Source organism: Choristoneura fumiferana, chromosome 9, assembly GCF_025370935.1.
Source record: "Choristoneura fumiferana chromosome 9, NRCan_CFum_1, whole genome shotgun sequence".
Classification (NCBI taxonomy): domain Eukaryota; kingdom Metazoa; phylum Arthropoda; class Insecta; order Lepidoptera; family Tortricidae; genus Choristoneura; species Choristoneura fumiferana.
The window spans coordinates 70,140-96,160 of NC_133480.1; the positions used below are offsets into that span (position 1 = coordinate 70,140).

General features: G+C 37.6%; 1 protein-coding gene across 1 annotated transcript in view; it reads right to left on the reverse strand.

The window, feature by feature from the left end:
• The window catches only part of LOC141430892 (nucleoredoxin-like), a 68,741-nt gene that overhangs the window by 7,879 nt on the left and 34,841 nt on the right, over window positions 1-26,021 (reverse strand). Inside the window, exons 2-3 of the mRNA XM_074091755.1 lie at window positions 18,298-18,525; window positions 17,891-18,000 (exon numbers count right to left, since the gene is read on the reverse strand). Of these exons, the coding sequence (XP_073947856.1) occupies window positions 17,891-18,000; window positions 18,298-18,525 (338 nt within the window). The remainder of the gene's footprint in view (window positions 1-17,890; window positions 18,001-18,297; window positions 18,526-26,021) is intronic.

A 26,021-nucleotide genomic window follows, 5' to 3' on the forward strand; every position in this document is an offset into this window, starting at 1 on the left:
GCACGATCCCACATTTTTGGGAGCTCGTCCGGGATCAGAAGGAAAAAATAAATCGTGGATACGACGACGGACTGGTGTGCTACGTGGTGTAACGAGGCGGTTACATTTTTTGTTACGGCGGTTGCCATTTACGACGGGCGACCGAAATAACAGCGACGACGAGTTTCTGCTGGCTTCTGAAGTAAGACGGTGGCTTCTGAGCGGCAAGAAACTGCACATCAGCGAGATGCGAGCGGATAAGGTGTACGACGAGGCAGCTAGCGAGGCTCCGAGTGAAGGTGTGGATGAGGCACCGAGACTCAAGCTCCAAACGACGAATACGACGACGACGACTGCAAGGGCAACTGACGTGATGATGACGTACGACGGTAGTGAAAGCCTGCAGTATATTGACGACCTAATAAACAAATTTAGCGCGCAAGATGAGACGTTCAGCGTGACTAGATTTATTGAAGAGATCGACGAAAACGCTGTGATTTTCGGGTGGACGCCATCGCAACGGCTAATTGTTGCTAGGCGTAGCATGACCGGTACCGCGGCACTTTGGTTACGAACAGAGCGGCCTTTTAAGTCGTGGGACGACCTAAAACACGCGCTGAGCAAAGAATTTCCTGACACGATGGATATAAAGGCGATTCACAGATTAATGGCGGCGCGTAAAAAGAAGGTAGATGAAAGTTGCCTCGACTACCTTTTCACGATGCGCGAGCTGGGCAACCGAGGGAAAATGCCAGATGATGTGACAATTAAGTATATTGTCGATGGCATCGAAGATACGGAGACGAATAAGACGGTGTTATACGGAGTGACATCCTACGGTGACTTGAAGGACAAACTAAGAATTTACGAAATGATTAAGAGTAAGATGTCAGGTATGCATTTACAACACGATGACACGACGAAAAACCGGCCCGTAAAGACGTGCTACAGCTGTGAGGAAGAAAACCATAGTACATTTGAAAAAACATCGAACGAATCAGCTTACGAACAAGATGGCGGTACGGACGGTAATCGAGCGACGAGCTTGTTCGTGCAAACTCTCGGTCACACTCAAATGAATGAACGGAACGAAGAATGTCTTCGGAACGAGGTGACCAGGAACGACATGAACATGGCGGCGAAGATGGCGGCAATGGCGGTGACAGACGTCAAACGTCACAGGACTGACATTGACAGTTGTGACAGTAGCTCAAGCAGATGTGATCGAACTAGAGATCAAAACATCGATCGAAAGTCGACAAAGATTTTATTGTTTGATCGATGTTCTAACGCGTTTGTGGACTTCGGCAGTGACATAAATTTGGTGTCGGAGAACTGTAATAAGTTGTTAGGCGTGCCGGGCTACGAAAAGTGCGAACTGTTGTTGACGGGGCTCGGTGCGACCCGTGTTTTATCGCCGGGATACATAAAGACGGACGTTCTAATCGACAAGTGCTTCGACGTGGTTCTCCACCTGGTACCCAAAGACGTTGTACCATACGATGTTATTCTAGGCCAGGAACTGTTATACGATATGACTGTCATGAACGGCAGCCAGGTACACTTGCTAAAGTGTGAAAGTGACCTCCATGGTCACTTAAAGTTGTTAAAAGCTCAGGCTATGGAAGGTGTAAAGAAATTTTATACCCACTGGTGTGGTGTGAAATTTAAAATGGGTAACGATTCCACAAGTAGGTCGGGATCACAAACAATGCTGGATTGTTACTGGGTATGGTTTGTTTTTTTTTGCAGTATTGTTTTTTTTCCCTGTTTTTTTTTCCTGTTTTTTTTCCTGATGGTGTTTTTATTTTGTTTTAAAAAAAAAAGTCTAATTGTAAGACTGGTAAACTGTTTTTTTTTGTATAAGATGTAATGATTTGGTTTTATTGAGTTGTTTAACGATGGCTATATCACACATGTTCTATTATAGTGTTAAGGTGTACCTAGGTTAAGATGTTTAGATGTGTAAGATGATTTTGTTTAAAGGATGCCTGGGGACAGTCATGTGTGTAGGATGGCCGAATGTGGGAATGAGGGTGGATTAATGTTAGAATGATTTGATGTAAACGAGCGACCGAATGACTGAAGACTAATGTGGAGTGAATGAGACGAGCGAATGAGTAAAAGAGTGTGAGTTACGATCGGGTGAGCCTACGTGCTAGTTGTCTTTTCTGTTTTCATTTGTTTTTTTTTTACGTATTCCATTTAATTTTTTTTAATAAACTTTTTTACTTTATTGTTTTAAAGTTTGTTTCCTTCGCACGATCCCACATACATATCTCAGGTTGCTTTTTTCTACTAAGCTACTTAAGCAGCAGCAGCAAAATTCGTGTCTAGATTCCTGTTCAGCGGTGGTGTAGGGGTTATACCACGCAGCACGGATTGCTGAGGACCTGGGTTCGATTCCCAGCGCTGCTCTCTTTTTCTGGTTTTTCTGTGCATCCATGTCTCAGTGTATTTTCGATATTGTAAAATACAGTTTTTTTGAAAGTATCTCTCCGTTCAAAACAAAAGGTATCAAAATCCACAGCCGCGTATCTATGGCTCGACGTACGCTCGAACCAAGGACCATATATACTATATATATAGTATATATGGTTCTTGGCTCGAACCAACTGAATCGTGCGTGACCCACTGTGGGTGGAACCTTTTCATAGAAAAACCCATAGTGACATGGCATTTTTTAATAAGATTTTTTTTATGACACTATGAAGACGTTGTACGGTGGGTCAGGAATCAAATTGTTCGACTGTACTCAGGCAGGACATACGTCTAAGAAGCAAATTGTACATTAAATTTTAATACCACGATCGGGTCTTATCACGGTCACGGAGGCCACTGTAGTGTTCGAAACGTCGAGGTGATTATTACACGTTTGTTAGAGTGATAAGTCCCGATTGTGGTATTCATTATGAGTGAAAATCACGAAAGTTTAAAACATTTGGACGACCAGATGGCCTAGTGGTTAGAGAGCCTGACTACGAAGCTTGAGGTCCCAGGTTCGATTCCCGTGTCGGGGCAGATATTTGTATGAAAAATACGAATGTTTGTTCTCGGGTCTTGGGTGTTTAATATGTATTTAAGTATGTATTTATCTATAATAATATATTTATCCGTTGCTTAGTACCCATAACACAAGCTTTGCTAAGCTTACTTTGGGACTAGGTTAATTGGTGTGAATTGTCCCGTGATATTTATTATTATTATTATTATACTATACGCAATCCTCGTGTGACTTCGATTCGTACTTGGTCGGTTTTAAACGGTACCTATATCTTCTTAAATTCAACCTATTTCCTTTCTGGACCAGTCCTGCGTCATCAATCTTTACCAGTACAATATAAGGACTGGGGCACCGACGTGTGTGTGAAATTGGGCGAATTAACATACAAACATGATAAACATACAACCTTCATACACCCCTGCGCCTGGGGCGGTTTGGTTTAATAAGGGCTGCATTGTATACCAACCGGGTTCGATTCGTTAATGGAAATGTGGATTGTAACGACTTTATGAAACTCTGGTGATCTACCTCGTGTATATAACTACTACAAAAATTGACGTACCTATCGTTTACTTTCTCATTTTAAAAAGTGACAATTATGTTGAATATTTGTGGTATAGGGTAACATCTTTATTCAAGGCTATATAAGTAAAGAAGCACTACAATCAAGCACTTTAAACGATTAATCGGGGAGCGGCTAAACCGATTTTGATGAAACATGTCTAAGAACCATCGCTAGAAAACCTGATTTCAAATAAAAAAAACCGCATTCAAATCGGTCTACGTTTAAGAGCTACGTTGCCACAGACAGACACACATAGCGGTCAAACTTATAACACCCCTCTTTTTGGGTCGGGGGTTCATAAAACCAATACGGCGTGAAAAATTTTACCCGCAAAAGAGCATCTCTATAGCACTTATTGTCAAAGAAACTGATTCACGTACCAGGGCTGGAACCTTTGTGCTACTAGTGATATCCCATACATTTGCCACAGAAATTATAGGCAAAATTGATTATGGAAAGGTCCGCCCGGTACGAGGTTAAAATTATTTTATGTTTTGTCTTTGCCTGTGAAATGAAATAAATGATGACCTAAATTGTTTGTAAGTAATTATATTTCTGTCTAACTTGTTTTTTTTTCTCGTATACATATCTAATGTAATGTTCAAAATATAAATATACCTAATAGGTTAATATCTGGCTTAATAGCCAATGTTTTTGTACGCCAACTGGCAAAACATAGTGCAACACGAAAAAATGTAACATTCTCTGTATTTATGCAGCCATCACCTATGTTTCACAAATAAAACACTTTTGACTTTTGATAAGGGTCGGTTTGTCATTTTGACTACGAACCCTAATAAAGAACATAAAAAAGAACCCTCTGCGGCCTGTTTGCAAAATTTTTGATTTAGATTGCTTTGATTAGATTTACATCACGCGAATTGTCCTTAAAGGGTGTTTATCTGTTTTACTATGAGCAACTCCCTTAATTACAAAGCCAAATCTCTCACCTACATCAAACGAAAACTAACCACCCGATTCTAATTAAAACTAAACTAAACTAAAACTAACTAACAATCGTTGTTGCCACCCACGAACCCGACATTTCGCAATGTTGCCGTAAGATGGCGTTTTTACGGCAAAACTTTTCTCATAATCCCGAAATGTACGCCAGGGTATTGCACTATATATTCTGTGGTATTGCGTACAACAGATATTAATTTTTGAAGAGCTTTATTATCATTTTTACATATTTGTAGTGGATTTATTAGAAAGAGCTTTACTCTTTAACCCAAGGTTTTTACGCTTAAGCTTGACCTTATCCCGCAGAGAATTTCCACTTTCTCAGGTTAAAATAAGTTTTTGGTAAAAAAATATTCTAAATACAAGTTTTTTTTGCTGACTGTACTTTTCGTGAACTTTACTTGCATTGTCACCCAAACTACATTTGCATACCAAATTTCCAGTCGATGCTATTAACCGTTGAAGAGTATAATTCCATCCTGGGAGACGCTCCTGATCGGACTACCAGGATGTCACTACCAGATTATTGTATTGTCACGCAATTTACATATGTAAGTATGCCAAATTACAAGTTAATCCGACTACACTGGAAGTTGGTCGAATTTAACTAGCAAGATTTGACTAGGTACAGACAGACCAACAGACAACGGGATAGATGTAACTAAATAAATAAATAAAAATAATTTCATCATGTTCTTCATTTATTAAAGTAGCTTTCGATTAGTGAAAGAGCTTTTATATAATAATAGGTTCAGTTCAGGTTCCTGCGAGTGCCTCAATAAATTAAATACAAACGAATACAATTATTTTAATAGCTAATAGCCTAATTAGCTACCAGTGTATTATCGTAATTTCTACCTTTGTAAAAAGGAAAGTCCTGACCAAAAGACCTATCGAAGCCCAACCCAAACTGACACCTAGAAAGCTGATTTTTCACCAGGTTTTTTTTAACCTGTTTATTATAAATCAGAATAACATTACAGAATTTTATAATTACTTAGTTAATAATCTTTGTTATTTAAGATTTTATAACTAAGGAGTGCGAAGGAGGATCCCTTTGTATTACAAGTTTTTTATAACTAAGTTATCTTCTCTACGTATAATTTATTTGTTTGTTTCAAATCTTGCAAGTGAATTTTAATCCACTTCTTACTAGAAGCCAGAAGCCAGATTGACTTGAAATTAAGTATATCTACTCGTAGGTTGTATGACAATGCGAGAACTGATAACAAAAAGTACAGTCAGCAAGAACAGCTTGTATTAAAAATGAAACTAAACGAAAACTTACTGACAGAAGATCATGAATGAGGACTAATTTCACGAAATTCCTGCAGGGCTACTACGAAACTCGAAGTTCGTGTCGTGCGGTCCCTCTCGCTCTCGTATTAAACAGTATAAGTGTCAGAGGGACCACACGACACGAACTTCGAGTTTCGTAGTAGCCCTGCTGAGCGTAGTGGTAATTGTGTGGAAATATAATGGTAACACCACGTGTTCAACGACAGGCCAAGCTAGGCACCTTGGAAAACTTATGTAATTTAATTTCTCTCTAACTAACGTTCCCGTGTGCTTTACCCACACCCAGTTTACTAGTAGTGCCTTCAGTTCACATATAACTCGGTTGCATTACCGTATAAGCATTTTTGAAGTGGATACCTCGGTGCCAGCCAACACAATGGCTCGGCGGGGGTGGGTCGTTGTATTCTGCAGATCGTAAACTATCGTCTTGGCACGGTATTGCCAGGTTTGTCAGCTTGGCTTAACTAGGGTTGCCAATTGCCAACTATTAATCTTTAAACCAAAATATTTGTATGACTCGGGGCTTTGTAACACCCCTGTAATGTTAGAAGAAGAGATGTTAAGTTAGATGTCACTGTACTTCAATTATCCCATCCCACTACGCTTATTAAAAGATCAGAAATAACTTAGGCTTATATATATTTACCAATACTATATGTATGTATCTATATTTTTGGTGTCCGCACCGCACTATTAAGTTCCCAATCCGCACTGGGCCCGCGTGGGAACTATGGCCCAAGCTCTCTTGTTCTGAGAGGAGGCCTGTGCCCAGCAGTGGGACGTCTGGGATGATGATGATGATGACCGCACTATTTATTAATTTTAATTTATTTCATCATATCATCTAATCATATCGAAAGACGTTGCTTCTTGTAAAGATGTAGTATTTACCTACACCACGATCGGTTTTGTGCTACACCCAGCCAGTGGCCCAACTCAACGCGATTTTGACCAGATCGTCGATCTCTCTGCCTCTTGCGGGAGGTTTACCAACATTTCGCCTTTATGCTGTGTTCAATTCAAAGCAGCGGAAACGTTAAAGCAAAAACCGGCCAAGAGCGTGTCGGACACGCCCGAAATAGGGTTCCGTAGCCATTACGAAAAAATTAAGTAATATTTTTTTAAGGACTTCGTATTTTGTTCGGAATATGCCAAGTTTAGGTATATTTTATACCTTAGGCTGCTATTTACTCTTAAACTACTTAACCGTTATAGTTTTTCTTGTAAGTTTGATATAATTACTACCATCCTGAATTTTTTCAAATTTTTCCACCCTCCGGTTTAGATTTTAGAAGGGGGGACGCTCGGTTTTAATGAAAATTAGCACTTTAAAGTTGAATATTTTGCAAACTTATCACTGAATTGAAAAATCGTTTTAGCAACCCCCTAATGGATTTAAAAGACCTATCCAACGATACCTCACACTACAAGGTTGGACGAGAAAAAATAAAACACCCCCACGAGCAGGCCCCCTATGCGAGCAGGTACCTACTAAAAAAAATTTTTTTTTTAATTTTTTGTTGTACCATTTTATCGGCATAGTTTACATATATTCGCGCAAAATTACAGCTTTCTAGCATTGATAGCCCCTGAGCAAAGCCGCGGACGGACAGACAGACAGACAGACATGGCAACAACTATAAGGGTGGCTACGGAACCCTAAAAAAGGTAGAAATCTATGCAACATAAGGTTAAATGATATTATTACGGATAACTCACGTCTTAAACCGACTCGGCGGCTGCCGCAACACGCACACTACGCGCCACCGCTCTGCTCGCACGACTGTCAACGAAATAGCCCGAAACATGTCGAGCTAAACTCGGTTTAAGACGTGAGTTATCCGTAATAATATCATTTAATATGAGTGAGTCTCACGGTAGTTTCATGTTCAAAACAACATAAGGTTGGCAACCCTAAGATGTTGCTAAGCTGTAGCTTATCTACCATCGGCCGGATATCGTTTGTCCCGAAGTTTGTCCGACGCCCAACTTTCCGCATTCCGGCTAACTGCTTCTGCTATTGAATAAATTGCGACTATCTTTCGTGATCTTCTGGACTTATAAGCTTATGGCATAATAAAATCAAAGGGATAGGTTTATTTATGCATGTTTTTGCCAACTTACGTATGTAATACCTACCTACTATACCTATTTTCCTTTGAGATTGAAGTTCTAAAACAGAATTATTCAAAAAGCTGAAAAATATAGCGTTTTATAGAATAAACCAGATTTCAGAAGAGGCTTCAAATGTTAGAAATATCAGAAAGCTATGAACAAAAATTAGACGACCAGATGGCCTAGTGGTTAGAGAAACTGACTACTAAGCTTGAGGTCCCGGGTTCGATTCCCGTGTCGGGGCAGATATTTGTATGAGAAATACGAATGTTTGTTCTCGGGTCTTGGGTGTTTAATATGTATTTAATAAGTATGTATCTATATCTATATAAATATTTATCCGTTGCTTAGTACCCATAACACAAGATTTCCTAAGCTTACTTTGGGACTAGGTCAATTGGTATGAATTGTCCCGTGATATTAAAAAAAAAACCTAAATTTGGAAGAAAACTTTAAAGTGATTCTTTCTGCAGGAAATAGATGTTTGGTCATTGCGCGGTATTGATTGGCAGTATCTCTACATTAAGTATATTTAGCTGTTGCGAAATGCAATAAGTACCTATGATTTTACTTATGTGTGTCATTGTACCTATATGTCACGTTTACCTTAAGCTATATCTACTGAGGCTCGTCACTTTTATAAAAAACAGCGTATACATAAAGCTAGTCGCAAATAACATTGGCTTATTTTATTATTAAGCCGTTCTGTAGATGGCACAAAAATAGCATAATAAAATAAGATTTTGTTTGGATGTCGGTATGAATTTTAAAACACGATATTTCTCAAGGGAGGGTGTCTATACCCGGGAAGTATCATGCTTCGCGCCAGAGTTATATAAATGCAAAATATCATGAAGATTGTTATCAGTGGAGATGAAAGTGTTGTTTTCTTTTTATTTTGGTAGATTTGCTGCATGGGGGTGAAATAATGAGGGCTATCGTTTTTTGTCTCACTAGATGGCGCACTGTTGCGTGAGGTTTTTAAGTATGGCTTTCAAAGTCTGTTATTACGGGCGTGAATACGAAGTTTAGATTAAAATCATATTTAATACACCTTTAAACCGTAGTATAAAAATATCGAGCATGCCACAGTGTTGCAAAGTCCCCGTTTTGTTCGGAAAAAAGGGAGGACAAAGGTTTCCGAAAGACAAAACTGTCTCAAAACACAGACATTCATTGCCCCGGAACGCATATTTGCCATAATTAATTTCAGATATTGCAAAATATTCACAAAATTATTCTAATTATAAATAAACCCGCGTAGCTCACCCAAAAACTATGAAATTTGACATTTCGGAGACCTCACGCTACACTAGCGCCTCTAGCGGCGAATTCATTCGCGATAGCCCTCATTGCGTTTGTACTTAGGTAAAAGCTCTGAGTAATACCTAATTGGAATGGTGTATATTTATATAAGTATATTGGAAATATGTAAAGTCATGATTATGATCTCCAATTAGTTCCGGTATACGACTTAACTGAATAAAATGGATCTATTTATGTACAGTGAAAAGCACTTGAGAACTTTTTGTACTATTACTTATTCTGTGACTTGAGTCGCTCTTTTTGAATTCAAATCAATTATGATTGGTTTTTTGGAGTCTTTTTGTATTTTTTATTTCAACTCCAAATTTGTTACTTTTACGGGTATCCCATGAAACCATATCGAAAATACAAACTGAGACATGGATGCACAGAAAAACCAGAAAAGCTTGCTTAGTAGCGACATCTCTTGTCTGGGTGAGCGGTTGGTTCCGAAAGAGTGACGTCTCTCGATGAGAGCGGAACATAGATGTCGCTAGTGCTGCTGCATAAGTAGCGTAGTAGAAATAAGCAACCTGAGATATGTATGCATAGGAAAAATTCGTGTCTAGATTCCTGTCCAGCGGTGGTGTAGAGGTTATAGCACGCAGCACGGATTGCCGAGGACCTGGGTTCGATTCCCAGCGCTGGTCTCTTTTTCTGGTTTTTCTGTGCATCCATGTCTCAGTTTGTATTTTCGATTTTCAACCAACTTCAAAAAAGGAGGAGGTTCTCAATTGGTGTGTATGCTTTTCAAATCTTAAATCATCTTAATAATATTGCCTTGTGTCATGTATCTCCTGTTCATATTAATAACGAGGTAACAATAATTTAACTTTTGACCAAATACAATTTCTTTTGAAAATTAAAAGTCACATGCTCCAAGTAAATTGACTGCAAACGTGAAATATTGCCTCGAGAAGTAATCCAGGCCTGCAGAGATTCGCGCCAAATCGCTGGAATGGCCGCCATGGCGGGAATGATAATATTTTGCCGCCATAATTCTTGCACGCACCATTTACCACGAGTACCACGACGCAGCTTTTGGCGCGGCTTGGGACGAAATACGAAATACCTTAAATAAAGAAATGAAATAATTTGCACGTGCGACTTAAATAAAACGCTTAATATTCATTATTAAGCGTTTCATTCTGTATTTATGGCTTAAATTAAAAATAGCCGGCGCATTTGCTTTTCAATTAAGCGTTGTTTTTTTTTCTGGCCATAGGAGCCGAGCCCTTCAGCCGAAGGTGTACTGAAAGAAAAACAGTGTGGAACGCCTTAAACAAATAAATCTACCAATGGTAGCAAACTGCCGACACTAGCAGCGTAGTAAGTAGGCAACGATCTAATTCAGTTTAAGTAATGGAATCGGGACCCAGTCGGGTTTGGGGTTCCGGGTAAATAACGCCGTAAACCGGGCTAAGCCGGGGGAGTTTTATCAGCCGCGATCCGGGTGAACGTGCCCGGGTAATAAACGGCTGCTCTTTTTATTGCGTTTTATATGAAGCATAAATTGGGCCGGTGTTATTTCAGTTTATGACACCACTTTGCCGCTGGCACTTAACGCACGCTGTGGTAAAACGGCCTATGAATTATTTACATAATTCAAGCTTATCTGTGCTAAATGTCGCCTAAAGCTTGAGTATCAACTTTATGCGCAACTCCCATTTACAGTGTAACTTCAACTTCGTTTGTTTTAATTAGTTTTACCACAGAATAAGTAATAGTACACGTAGTTTTACTGAATCTTGTTAAACTACGCACGAACAGAAGTAAAATTACAAAAAAAGAAAAAAAAAGGATTTATAGTCTGTCAAAAAAGAGAAGAAATTAAAAAGTGGCAACACTGTAGTGTCATCCCTTTCAAACCCTGTCAAACCAAAGAGGGAGGACACTGCAGTGTTGCCACTTTTTAATTTCTTCTCTTTTTTGACAGACTATATCTAAATCCTTTTAGATACCTTAATTATATAAAGTTAATTTATAAGTGTTCCTTAAACCTCTTCCTAAAAAATACATGAGGTTAAAATAGCATAATATGTTATGTATAAGTTAATTAATGTAATTAATTTTAAAATTGCCACGCCCCAACAGGGCATCATTTTTTATAATTTTTTGTAAAAGGTGTTGCAATAAATAAATACTGAATACTGAATACTTAGTACGGTTAGTTCTTATATTGGTTTATTTATACCGAGTGTGGCCTGTACTATGAGTAAATGATTAAAACATAGATCATACTCGTCAAACTGAACAACACTAGTTCAGTTCAGGCACTTCAAAATAATTAGTATTATAATTTTTATTACACATTTAAGTTCATTCGAAGAACCAATGAAAAGCAAAATGCTTGATGTTTGTAGCGTGGCAGGCGACGTCAGTTGTGTTCTAAGATGGCGTACATTGATAGCAGTATTTAATTTGTATGAAAAAAAGGAAAATTCTAAGACTCCATTATTTTTAAAAGTCGCTGAACTAATGTTGTTCTATAAGGTCTATGTTTTAATTTTTTGCTCGTATTACAGGTCACACCCGGTATGTGCTGTGCATAGTTTACAACTTGTTTTAAACTTAAGTATCGTTTATCGCTATCCCACGGGAACTATGCAATTTTCCGGGATAAAAAGTTTCCTATGTCCTTCTCCGGGATTCAAACTATCTATAAGCCGAATTTCATTTAAATTGGTTCAGTAGTTCAGGCGTGATGAAGTAACAAACAGACTTACAAACTTTCGCATTTATAATATTAGTTAAGTAGGATTAAGGTATGAGAACGTAAAACCCGTTCTTAAGTCCCATGATATGAATTATATTCATAGCTTATTTGATACGGGATCCTTCGAGCCGAAATCACGTGAAACGTTTTACAATAAGTTCTTTCTTACAGGAAATATCTTAGTGGAAATGCTCGCGTAATCTTATTAAACTGCAAATCCGACTTTTCTGTCGTTCGCCAGCAACTGCATTATGCAGTCGCTTGATTAGAACATCTCGCAACCCGCCTCACGCCATGCCGCCCACGCCTCATTTAGTTCGCGGCGCTTTGATCTTCGCGAACTAGAAAAAGTGCGGTGTTGCCAGGTGTGAAAAAGTCGAGTACGTGGTAGAATATATGAGTGTGTTTGTAGGTTGGTTGTACTTTATCTATGATTGTTTGTTTTTTTGTAATATTTTGTATTTTCGATATGGTTTCACGGGATGCCCGTAAAAGTAACAAATTTGGAGTTGAAATAAAAAATACAAAAAGACTCCAAATAAAAAACAATCATAATTTGATTGCTTAGTAGCGACATCTCTTGTCTGGGTGAGCGGTTGGTTCCGAAAAAGTGTGACGTCTCTCGATGAGAGCGGAACATAGATGTCGCTAGTGCTGCTGCATAAGTAGCGTAGTAGAAATAAGCAACCTGAGATATGTATGCATAGGAAAAATTCGTGTCTAAATTCCTGTCCAGCGGTGGTGTAGGGGTTATAGCACGCAGCACGGATTGCTGAGGACCTGGGTTCGATTCCCAGCGCTGGTCTCTTTTTCTGGTTTTTCTGTGCATCCATGTCTCAGTTTGTATTTTCGATGTACTTTATCTATTCTACATGGCAAGTTGGTAAATGAGAGGTAAAAATAAAAATAAAAATAAACTTATTAATTGAATGGAAACTTTGTTTAAATTCTTGTGAAAGTTTACAAAAACATCTTAAAACTTTCCTGTATTTTTAATAATGTTCTGTAACTTGTAAAATGGTAGTCGGGTATCTAACGGGGGGAAATGACGTCGACGCCGACGCGACAGGTACTGTCTGCCCCCCTTTCATAGATAGGGGGAGGTTTCCGATGGGGCCCGAAATAGAGCAAAGGTGAGCCGTGTACAGGCAATTTATTGATAATGATAATTGATAGGGGTTGAGAAGGTTACATTAAGATAAACGCTTATATGTATTGGGAAAACACTTATAATGTTTAGATAAGAGTTTATTTTCTTACAATGAGCTATATAGTTTCCTAAAAATATTTAGATAATCATAAAATATTGGACATGTATTTTTTTGTCAATTAAACAAAAATATGTATTTATTCGAACCACTCAAAAATATGTTACCACGCTCTTATTACGTCGGAATAAGAGTCGCAGTACATATTTTTGAAACGATGAAGTTCATATTTTTACTCTTGACTGTACTACCGTGCGACACTTTCGTACCGTAAATGAATTAATTTGTGTTTATTCGAAATCTTTCACTTCTATCGTGTGGTTACAGCACACATCCTCTTTTCTGACAGTTTTAGGCAAGGTTAGGCTATAGACCAGCGACGTTGTCGAATTTTTTTTTTTTAGACCACTTTCTAAGTTTTAATATTTTTGGTAGAACCCTGTTGCTACATTTCTACTATATTCCCAAAACCTCCATCTTTTTCACGCCAGCGTGGACCCCCGTCTGATCTCCCGTGGAACCCTGGGGGTCCACCTGAACCACTGTGGTAACCTCGGCTATAGACGAAAATGACACGTACATACGAGTACATACATAACAATACTCATGTTAAAATGGTTAGTTAAAACATGCGTTGATGCGAGAGGCACAAAAAATCCTGGCTAAACCCGACCTACCCGTTTACGCTGAATTTACCAACCCTCCGCTGCATCGGCTTAGGTCACGCCACCCACCGTACCAGACTGCGAAAGAGCTTTCGGACAGCAACTTTAATATGATGGAAAGCTGGAAAAGGGAATGGGCTGCTAATGAACCAAAAAATGTGCCAACCAAAATAAACCCCACAGCGAAACTGCCTGGTTTCTCGCTTCCCAGGAAGGACTGGTGCCAGTTGAACAGAATGAGAACGGGATGTGGCCGAAGCCGAGCATTTATGCACAAATGTGGGTGGAGAGAGTCACCAGCATGCGAGTGTGGAGCCCCAGTGCAGGACATCGAGCACATCATCGCCCACTGCCCACTCACTAAATACGATGGCCAACCAGCAGACCTGCTTACCCTTGACAACGACGCAATCCAATGGATACAGAATATGAATATTTTATTGTGAATTTGAGCGATTGTATTTAATATTAAGCCATACGAATAAATAAATGGTTACGTCCCAACAAAGTGAACTGAACTTTCCTTATCATATTTTGGCAAGAGGAAAAGGAAATTTTTAATTTAAAAACATAAGTGCGAAGCTCCACGTAAATTACGCTAAAAATTGCCTTACTTCGCTGTTTTTCACTTTGCAAAAAAATTTTTTAGCAAAAGAATTTATCTTTTTTACTGTTCTTTTCAGTTGGCTCCCGAAGCGTGAATTTATTTGGAATATGTAGGTACGTAAATTATATCTACTTATCTAACCTACAGACGACTTTTGAATAAAGATTCAGTTGAAAAAAAAATAACGTTTAAATTTTTTACAATAGGTCCCTAATTTTTAGCATCATTGAAATATTTTCAATGATTTCGTGATCAGAATCCCCAATTTTTCTCTCGAGAGACAGTAATTAAATTAATTTAATCCGATTTATATTTTATGGCATTTGAATTTTTTAATTCCGTCAAGGCTCAGGTGTTTGAGGAATATGTAAAACAGCCACGGCTGGGGGATAAATATTGAGCCTCCGAGCAATTTATTGAAATAGGTAACCGTTCGGGCTCTAGCGAATCTTCTTGAATGCTGATGAGGATGGTTAAGCTACAATCGAAACACGTTTGGAAAAAATGGCGCTTGAAAATCAGATCTGTCGAATATGGAAACTAAAGTATAAACAAAATAAAACAGTGGCTGAATACTGATTTCTTTGTCTTTTACCAAAGGAAAAAAGTGCGGTAATAAACATCTCAATGAGGGCTATCGCGAATGAATTCGCCGCTAGAGGCGCTAGTGTAGCGTGAGGTCTCCGAAATGTCAAATCTCATAGTTTTTGGGTGAGCTACGCGGGTTTATTTATAACTAGCTGTTGCCCGCGGCTTCGCCCCCGTTGTAATTTTTGTTTTATGAAAAAACCTTCTCTTGATAATAACAAACCCAACAAAAAATAATTAGCGAAATCGGTCCAGCCGTTCCCGAGTTTTTCGCTTAGCAACACATTTTACGATTCATTTTTATTTATATAGATTAGAATAATTTTGTGAATATTTTGCAATATCTGAAATTAATTATGGCAAATATGCGTTCCGGGGCAATGAATGTCTGTGTTTTGAGACAGTTTTGTCTTTCGGAAACCTTTGTCCTCACTTTTTTCCGAACAAAACGGGGACTATGCAACACTGTGGCATGCTCGATATTTTTATGGTACGGTTTTAAGGTGTATTAAATATGATTTTAATCTAAACTTTGTTTTCACGCCCGTATTAACAGACTTTGAAAGCCATACTTAAAAACCTCACGCAACAGTGCGCCATCTAGTGAGACAAAAAACGATAGCCCTCATTGTTAAAACATTGCCACTAAAATTTTTAAGACATTGTAATACATGCACATTTTTCAAGTCTCATTTGCGGTTAAGTATTTTTTAAATGTTATAAAAGAGAAGTGCATCCATTGATTTCCGCATTTTTCTCCAGTGTTGTAACTTTTTAATCCGAGTTACCCCTAAAGCTTTAAGCTTTATACTTAACTCAGAATTAATCATAATAATTAATAAAAGTAATCATTTATTTCAAATAAAATGTCCATAGATGGTTAGTAGCATATTAGAAATTATGCTAGTAAAATTACTAAAGAGTAAAACGCGAGGCTAAAGTATTTAAAGTAGGGTCGCTTTCAGAACTAAGTTACGGCATTGGAGAGGATTAATATGAAAGTGGATTCATAAAATTTTCTTTCTTAACGACTTAAATCCGGCTCTATCTTAGCTATGAATATTTCATAAATGCTGGCGCTTGCTGAGATTTGGATCATTTATTCCGTTATAGCATCTTAGGATCTTAGTTACAGCGTAGTAAATAATGAACTTTAGAAATAGCATTATAGTACTTTTATTTTTAGTGTCGATTGAATTTTGCAAATGGAAAATGATTTCGACGCTTGAAAGGAAAAATTGACTAAGCGACATTTTTTTACGATAGTGAGTTATATACATAGCCGGAATCAGTAAATTTTGCTCTGTTTTGTCAAAAATGTTGCTTAGTCTCCTTTCAACCGTCGATTTGATATTTTAGCTTGAAACAAAAAGTATTTGCGTGTCTATTTTTAAATGACATTTATAACTAATAACTAGACGTAGTATTTCAGTTATTTCTATTTGATAATTATTTTATACATTGTGTGTTAAGTATTTATTAAATCATTTTACTAGACGTACTAAGTTCAATAATAACGTTTTTAGGGTTCCGCACCGAGTTTATGTTGTAAAAGTCTTCAATTAAATATAATTCTTATGTCAATAAGTGTACTAAGATATGCACCGATTTATTAAGTACTTATGTAAAACTGAATACCTTACCACAGAATAACTAATAGTACTGCCGTAACCTTACTCACTTGCTTTTAGGCAAGTCAGTAAAGCCTGTGGTGCCAATTATGCAATCTGTGGAGCTTAACCATTGTTATTTTAATGTAAATTACTGTTTTTTTCCAATAGAAAATGGCCAATGTCAATTTTTTTTTAGAAAACTCAATTAACTTTGTACTTGTACACGTCTAATCAAAACTCTTCAAGCCGTCTGTGATTCTGGTCGCTCCTTCGACCACTTAGGGGAGGGGCGGCATTTTCCTTATCGGAATAATGTTGCTACATTAAACGAACAAGGGGTGGGGTGGCGGATTACTTACATGCAGTGATGTAAAGCTTTAAATACTGGGCTTGGACGTTTCGGTTGACTTAGGGTAACTTAACTCAGTTAATTGAAACGCTACGTCAAGAGTTTTAAGTAACGCAGTACTCATTTGATTCTTGAAAACGGAGGAAACATAATTAATTATACGAATAACTCGAAAAACTCGGGGAAATTTCGTAAAAGATAATTGCAATTGAGTTTGATTTGGAATTGAATTAGTTTGTTACAAATAAGCTATTCTATAATATAATATAACGTCTTAAAAGGACTGCGGTTATGAAGTTACACAGAAACAGAGTTAGTTATACAATTCAGAAGCGGGTTAGTGATTAATCTCGAGAACACAAGCCACTTCACAAACACCCGAAGTATTCCAACTTCCGTTAACACGGAGTCCCAATTGTTTTACTCTTTGGGTTGTGAACTGCCGGCGCGGGATGCCTTTGTTTTTAGTTTTGTTGATTAAAAAGTTATCTCCTGTTTTATTCATCAAGTTTGAAAGTTGTTTAAAGTAGAACTGGATAGAATCTGGCTTTGTAAGACGATTATTTCAGTTTTTAGGTCTAGACATGTTATGTGAAACGAAATATGGAAAAAATTGCTTAGCAAATCTAAATCTAATACGATTAGACGAGCAAATCTTGTGCATTTATTTATTTATTTATAGGATCTCGAAACAAGTATAGTTTAGGGAGGTATAAGTATCTATTTAAAGGTTACTCTCTTTTTTTTCCAAAGCAATGTAGGTACGTTCATAAAAATAATTATTTTAAGGGGGAGGCGCACTGCTTATCCTATAGCGCAGGTTTTAGCCTATTTAGGGACGGAGTACCTAGAGTTCAAGATTTAAGTAAAACTTGTAAAAAATGTTTTTTTAAATAAATAGAAGTGACACTTACCTGTCACTGGACACGAGTATGAGGTGCGTGCCCGCGTACTTGGATCGGCGCTTGCGCACGGCTGACAGCGCCGCGCACAGTCCTGGCGCGAAAGCCCGACATGGTGGGCACTAGGGAAATAAATTTGAATCTACTAAATAATTATTTTTTTATTTAGAAACAAACAGTCTCTTATAGCTCTTATATGTATATAAGATAAGTACGTATTTCTATTAGATTTTTATGGGACTTATTAGGCTTACGGTTTCCTTAAGAAAATATTGAAACCTTACATTTACGGTCATCGAATAGAATGATGGTATAATTTACAAAAGTACAAGTTTTAGACTGGTATTCCGTTGAATGAAAAACGTTTTAAACTACTTAAAACTAATGAGTTAGGGAAGAACTGGCTTTTTCAAGGTTACCCAGTGAGCAGCGAAGTAGAAAACTCTGACGGTATCAGCAAGGTCTTCGTATGCTTGTTCGCCGGCGCCTTGGAGGCTGACTCCTCGCAGGACCTCGTGCAGCGGCGGCGGGGGCCAGGGGAAGCTTGCCCCGGTGGGGTCCGCCAGCAGGGCGTCCCGGACTGGGCGACCACGGACGACTAGCGTGGGGACGCCCACGGCGATGCTGTATTTCTGGGTGAGGCGGCGCTGGAAAGATAAATTGGAAAGTCAATTTTTATGTTCTAATTCAGTTTTTTCAAGCAAGCAAGCCCTATTTTACAACCACAACTTCTTTTCAACAACAACGCAATTTCTTTCCCTACTGGAAGGCAATATAGAAGGAAAACGAGGTAGAGGAAGACCAAGATTGACCTATTTTAACCAGGTTGAGGAAAGGGTGGGTGTCGAGTCGTATCAAGAAGTCAAACAGCTGGCCAAAGACACCGCTGAGCAGTTCTAAATAGGGCTTTATTTAGATCTGCTCAGCGAACTTTTAACTATTTTTGTAGCATTGTCATCCTACTAGAAGTGGGTCAAAATTAACTTGCAAGATTTGACCGAACAACAAAAAAAAACAGGGCAACTTGAATACAAACTTGCAAAAAAGACACAATTGTATAGAAGTGATGTCTGGCGGACCTCAAACTAGGCTGTGGGTGGGCTGAGCCTGTATCTCGAGGTCCTGGAGTGCAATATGCGAGGAATAATTATTTAAAATGAATTTATAGCTACATTACGTTATTATAATGTGAACAATAAATCGAATAAATTAGAAAGAAAGAAAGAAATGTGTGTTATTACAGATTTTTTTGTTTAAAAAAATCAAAAGGTCCTTGCCCTAGCTCTCTTTCAAAGATATTTGAATGTGACATTCCGTTATTATTTCACCCTAAACATAATATCTATAAAATGTTTATGGTTGTTTAGTATGCTACGTACAGTGCTGCGCCGTCATGCGTGGGTGAGGGTGTTACGTGACGCACATACGCGTGGAGCCGAAATCTTTGCTAATGACATAAATGCACGTAAGCATATTTGTTTCAATGGCATTTAATATCTAAGCAAAATCTATTGAATTTTGGGATATTCTTGAATGTGTAAGAACGTTCACATAAGTAGCATAACGATTAAGTGCACAGAAATAATTATTATTTCTGTGATTAGGATCAGCCAAATAAGTGGTCTATCAATTTTTAAACAAGTTCCTATCAAATGAATATGTCGCTAAAGTCGAACTTTCTAGTTGACAGACACGTCTATTGGCATTATTGTTTTATGACATGCAGACGATTATCAACTTTAGGGTGGTAGAGGTAGACCACATATTTGGCTGATGGTACGCTCTTGTTTATAAAATGATAAACATCTTTATTTTTGCTAAAAAAAAATGTTAAGCTTCGTGCTCGTGCGTCAGGAATTCTTATTTTAATGCCATTAACGTTATACTTAAGTGTTTTTTTATTACTAATACGTAAAATTATTTATTTTCATAAGTTTTCTTCGTTATTATGCGTCATTGTTTGCACGAGGGCGTAATTAAATTGATAACATGTTTTGTTCATGGTTAAGTATAGTTTTTTTTTATTCGACTGGATGGCAAACGAGCAAATTAGTCAGTTAATAGTAGATTTTTGGCTCAATCATCGCAAAGAGTCGCGATATATGAATTTTCTGATCAATATTAAGCATAAACGTATTTCTGCAATAGTCACGATCGACCGATTAGCCACCCCCGATATGCTAATTTAAATGTTAATTAAAACCGCCTAAGTGCAAGTTGGACTCGCCCACGAAGTGTTCCGTACCATAATCTATACAACATTAGACATTAGCAAAAAAAGCCAACAAAATCACGTTTGTTGTATGGGAGCCTCCCTGAAATATTTATTTTATTCTCTTTTTAGTTTTTGTTGTTATAGCGGCTACAGTAATACATAATCTGTGAATATTTCAAGTGCCTAGCTATTACGGCTCAAGAGATAGAGCCCTGCGACAGACGGACGGACAGACAGACAGACACCCTTTGAGTACGGGACCCTAAAAACAATAATAGCAACTATTACTACAAAAAATATCGTACTCTAAATACAGTAAATATTTTCAAGCAAAGGTTTACAACGCATACATTTAAGTATAAAATTATTCGATTTTAAAATAATTTACTGAAAACTAATTTACCCCAAAAGCAGGGTAAATTAAATTGCCTGGCCACCCCACCGCATCGCCGCCGGAAGCGCTGCTAACCGTCACTTGTTATTTTTGTCTGACACGAACCAGAAACCACGATCTCTCACTTAGAAAGGGAAACAGTAAACATTTTGAAAAGATACGTAATAAAAGGTAATTTATTACTTTGTAGTATTGAAATTACACAGCCTATATTTTTGAAGGCCTACCTATTCATTGGTTTTATAACTATGACTCACGCAGAGGGAGAAATACATTGCGCGATGGAATTTAAAGTCCCTGACAAATTTAAGCTTGACAGGAAGTCAAAGATATATTATACAGTACGATTACTTGCAGTTGACACTTGACAGATGGGCGTGCCTTCAGTCAATTTTCAACTTTGACGTCATACAAATAAAATAGTTTTTACATAATCTGTAAACGTGGGTAGCGGTATACTAAAAATGGCTTTATTTGTATGACGTCAAAGTTGAAAATTGACTGAAGGCACGCCCATCTGTCAAGTGTTAACTCGAATTAATAAAACTGTATTTACACTTTACTACCTTGTCGCTGTCACTTCATGTTTGAACTTTTGTATAAAATCTTAGACTATAGAGATTAAAATTGTCAGAAGGCATATACAATGTCAAAGTAGGTTGAAAAGATTTTTAACCTCGACTGTACCTGGTTCAATTATCTTGGCTAAAATCGAAGATACGATAAAGCTCAACACATTATTGTTACTTACATACTTAGCTGGTTTAAATTAATCTACTAAAAACGCGTGTTAAAATTATTGTAAATAAAGTATGAGTGTTTATTTATCTCTGAGTATATTATTTATCTTATTGCTGAGTTTTGGCATAATTAAATACAATCTGTTTTGCATGAGGCAGTCTAGTGTGTCCTTTATTCAACTTTACGCTGCAATGTTTTTAGATTTTGACAATATTTCCCCTTTTTTGTGGTAAATATAAGCACGGCAACACCCCAGCGAGCAGTTGTTTATTGTTTGGTCCATAAATCAGGGTGTTGCCACACTTACCACATTGCCGCCTTAATTTCTCATGGATGATGTACCGCTAGCATGCTCATGACATGAAATATGAAATGAATAAAAGTATCACATCCATCTTAATTTTGTTTTGGTATTACTTATGGTGTTTTATGCTTTTACTTGTAAATTGTTTTAACAATAGTTGTTTTGTTGGGTTGTTTCGTAATTTAGTGATTATGTAGTTATGTGTGTACCTCATGAGCACAAAGTAGATAATAGGAAAAAATAAGCCCTTATAAGATCGCTTCGCTGTCTGTCTGTCAAAACCGTTTTTCTCTGGAACACGTGAGGGTATCAAGTTGAAATGCATTATTTTATTACATCCTTTACAGTCCTTACCCGCGGCTTTGCTCAGTTTCATAGAAACTACGGGATTTTACTAAATTTCCGAGAGGTTTCCAAAAATTACATTCATCATCATCATCATCAGCCGAAAGACGTCCACTGCTGGATAAAGGCCTCCCCCTTAGAACGCCACAATGAACGACAACTCGCCACTTGCATCCACCGGTTTCCCGTAACTCTCACGATGTCGTCAGTCCACCTGGTGGGAGGCCTGCCAACGCTTCGTCTTCCGGTTCGTGGTCGCAACTCGAGGACTTTTCTCCGGTTATCTGTTCTTCGAGCGATGTGGCCTGCCCATTGCCACTTCAATTTGCATATTTTTCCAGCTATGCCAAAAAATTACATTGGTTTTCATTTATTTTTTATAAAGAATACCTGAGCAAAGTTTAAGTCTTTAGCTTGGGTGGTTGACATTTAAGAATTTCACATGCATAATAATATACATTCCGATCCTATGGCAATATCAGGGTAAAAAAAGTCTAGGTATGCAACAAACACACACAAACTTAGTGTGATTTTACTATGCAACGTTCACGTTGTATGAAGAACATTTGAAGACTTCTCATTGTCTCGGCCACTCAGTGACGTGTCTATTAACTAGTAGTCTTGATCATTTCTGTCTGTACGTCACGCACAATAGCAAGCAATCAGCTAAAAGCCGCCACTGCCGGTGACTGACAGACGGCTCGCAAGATATCGCTGAGATTCGCAGGGTTGCCATTTACGAAAATTTAAATTCCCGAATATTAACCCACACGTTTTTGCAGTTAGAGAGAGGTGATAATGGGAGACAATGTATTAGCGCTCTGTAACAGAGCCTCTGTTGGTTGTTCGTCTGTTAAACGTAAACGTAGCTGTATCTTTTAGACATTAATATAAGTATACAGACACTTGAATTTATAACGATATGTTTTTAATATTACATTATATTTGTAATTTTATATACATATATGTATCTCTACCGAATTTAAATTAAATCCGATCATTACAAGTAGGTGAAATTCGACTTGTCAGATTTGAAACGGCATTAATGCACTTTTTTTAGTTGTATCACCTGTATTTTTTTATAATCTAGATAAGAACAACACTGATCCAACTGCGGCAACATTTGTGTATGTTGATCTGTCAAAAATCAAAATGGTTGAACTAATTTTGGTACGACTTGAGCTAGTTGTTTTTTTTTGAGACAAATTATTTGGGTTGGTGCTTGGTGTTGGCACAGCCCTGACACTTTAATGTGGCACAGATGGCATCGGAAAGCGCTATCGCTATTGTATGATGAGGGAACTCGGTGATTTCCAATTCCATTAAAAATGTACGAGAAATGCGGCAACTGTTGCGACAACGTGACAAATACGTGTGATAGTTTTGGTATTATCCTCCTAACGCCCAAGTCAAATTTTTGATTTATAAACATCAAACTTTATGTCATTTATGATAGACATCAAAAATACAAACTGAGACATGGATGAACAGAAAAACCAGAAAAAGAGACCAGCACTGGGAATCGAACCCAGGTCCTCAGCATTCCATAAAAAAAAATCGTGTCTAGATTCCTGTCCAGCAGTGGTGTAGGGGTTATAGCACGCAGCACGGAACCCAGGTCGGGTTCGATTCCCGGTGCTGGTTTCTTTTACTGATTTTTCTGTGCATCCATGTCTTAGTTTGTATTTTCGATATGGTTTCACGGGATACCCGTAAAAGTAACAAATTTGGAGTTGAAACAAAAAATACAAAAAGACTCCAAAAACCAATCATAATTTATGATAGAGTTTGATCACATAATAACTAATAGTACTACCGGTTTGATGTTCAATCAAATCAAATTACAATAAATCCTTTATAAAGGACTGTGGGCATATAAATCAGAACTTGGGTATTTACTAGGTAAATATTTTTTTGATGAAATATTCATTGTTAATAAATACATGATTTACAGTTGAGAAGAATTCGGCAAGAAACCCAATAAGGCATATTTTTTAAAGCAGATGTCACTTAAAATACAGGCAGATAACAAAACGATCTTTAAGACTTTTTTCCTTTTGAGGTACGGAATCCTAAAAATACTACTTGAAGTACTAACGTATTTGAAATAATCCGAACCGAACTTTGCCTTAAAGTGTATTTTCAATTTTAATATAATATAGGCATATTTTGATATCCTGTCGGTACGTAAAGAATCTGTGGAATTTGTATAATCATAATTAATTACATACTGGCAACAAACAACGCTCAACAAACTTCTACGCAATGCAAAAACAAAACATTGACCCTTGTCAAAAAAAAAAATTAAAAAGATACTCTATGCTCGTAGGGTGGCCAGGCGGTGGCCCACCCCCGAATTAGGGGGAAAGTATCGTCTGGTGAGCCATTCACTTTCGCTCGACGCTTAGTAGTAGGTACTTGTATCGCGATTGTATTTTATGTTTGGCTGTTTGAAGTCAATGGACCGATTTTATACGAGTATTAAAAACCTTTGCTTAATGAATAAAAGTGGCTGTAGCTTGGCGCCATCAATCGAAAAAGATAAAGCGTTTGTCCAAAATTTACCAGCTGGTGTAAATTTAGTAATGTGACCAACGAGACATGAACATTGTAAGTAGCTTTTCTAATTAAATAGAAGTCTATTAAGTGAGAGATAATCTAATAATTGAAACGTTCCTGAATCACAGTTATGGTTTACGACGACTTGTAACTTATAATACAAGTGGAAATCTCAGTTTAATAAAGGATTTTAAAATACTTCCACTTGTACAACAAGTTGCAATGTGAAATGGATTTCTAATCTGCTTTTACAAACTATACAGAGCGGCAAAAACTTATGGCCCTCAACTTTATGCTATAATAGGTAATTTTGTATAGAGTGTGTGCCAAATTTTGAACCGCTGAGTTAATTTTGCTAATTTTATAAGAACATCATAGAACTTCATAACTTCCAATCCCTCATGATTTTATAGAAAAGCTTGTTTGCAATAAAGAAAATAATACCAAGTTGAAGTTGAAACGAAATCTCAGTACCACAACGCAATGCAATTATCTTTTCCAAAATTTCCCCAACCTATTAGGTGTCCATGGTTCATCGAAAATATACTGTTTCTTCTTTTCAGGTTAAATCCTGTATTCTTTTAGATTTACACAACATCTTCGGTGTTCCATTTTTTATAATAAAACCCTCACTTCTCGCAGTCGCGGGTCGTCGTCTGCTCCAGGGCTCTCCAGCATCCTTTTCACTCGTTTTACCGCAACCACTAAACACGCTTTTTATGCGGTCCGCTAAATTCTGTAGGCACGCTGAATACGCTCCGGAGTAGGACATTATTTAACCACGAGTTGGAGCCAGAGAGAAACTGTTTGGATTTTGCAAAATCGCGTCGCGTGAGTGTTCATGGCCCTTTGTTACGCAACATTGCAGCGGAAACGCACGTTTTATAGCACCGGCAACGTAGAAGTCAAAGTAAATTCGAATTTTAAATTTCACTGTTGCCAATTAGATAGACTTCGCTAAAATGACGTAGCATTTGGGCCATAAAATCTTTTTAAAGAGAGATTCTAACAGTATTATTCAAATTTTTAAAGTTGCCAGTTATCTTCGAATTCAAACCAGCCAGTGCAGCGCAGCCAAGCGAAGCGCTTCCGAATGCAATTAGGCCCACGTATATTTTAGGGTTGCCATAATCCGAAAGTAATTTACCCGTCCGGTCAACCGGGTGGAGCGTTACCCCCCTATCCTTACGCGGTCGCCCGTGAAGTACTTAATAGGGATCTTGTTCTTAATCTTGGGTACGTTGTAAGACATTGGGGAATTGGATTAACAATTAAACATGGCGTTGTTGGTTTGAAAGAACAATTTTGTTGATTTAAGTAAGTAAGTCCTTTCTTCGCTACTTGTTGAAGTAGTACAAAACGCTAATTTGTATAATCAATTCTATTTGGAAGAAAAACTTTTTTTATATTTCTAATAAGTAATGTCATTAAAAATATTGGCAGTCGAAAAAATTCGTTAGTACATGATGTGGGAACACGAGCTTGGTTCACGGTTCAAATGTCGAATGTGTTCAAATTTAGTCTTTAGTTAAACGAAATCGATCATTGGAGATACTCAAACTACATGTTTACAAATTTGCTATAA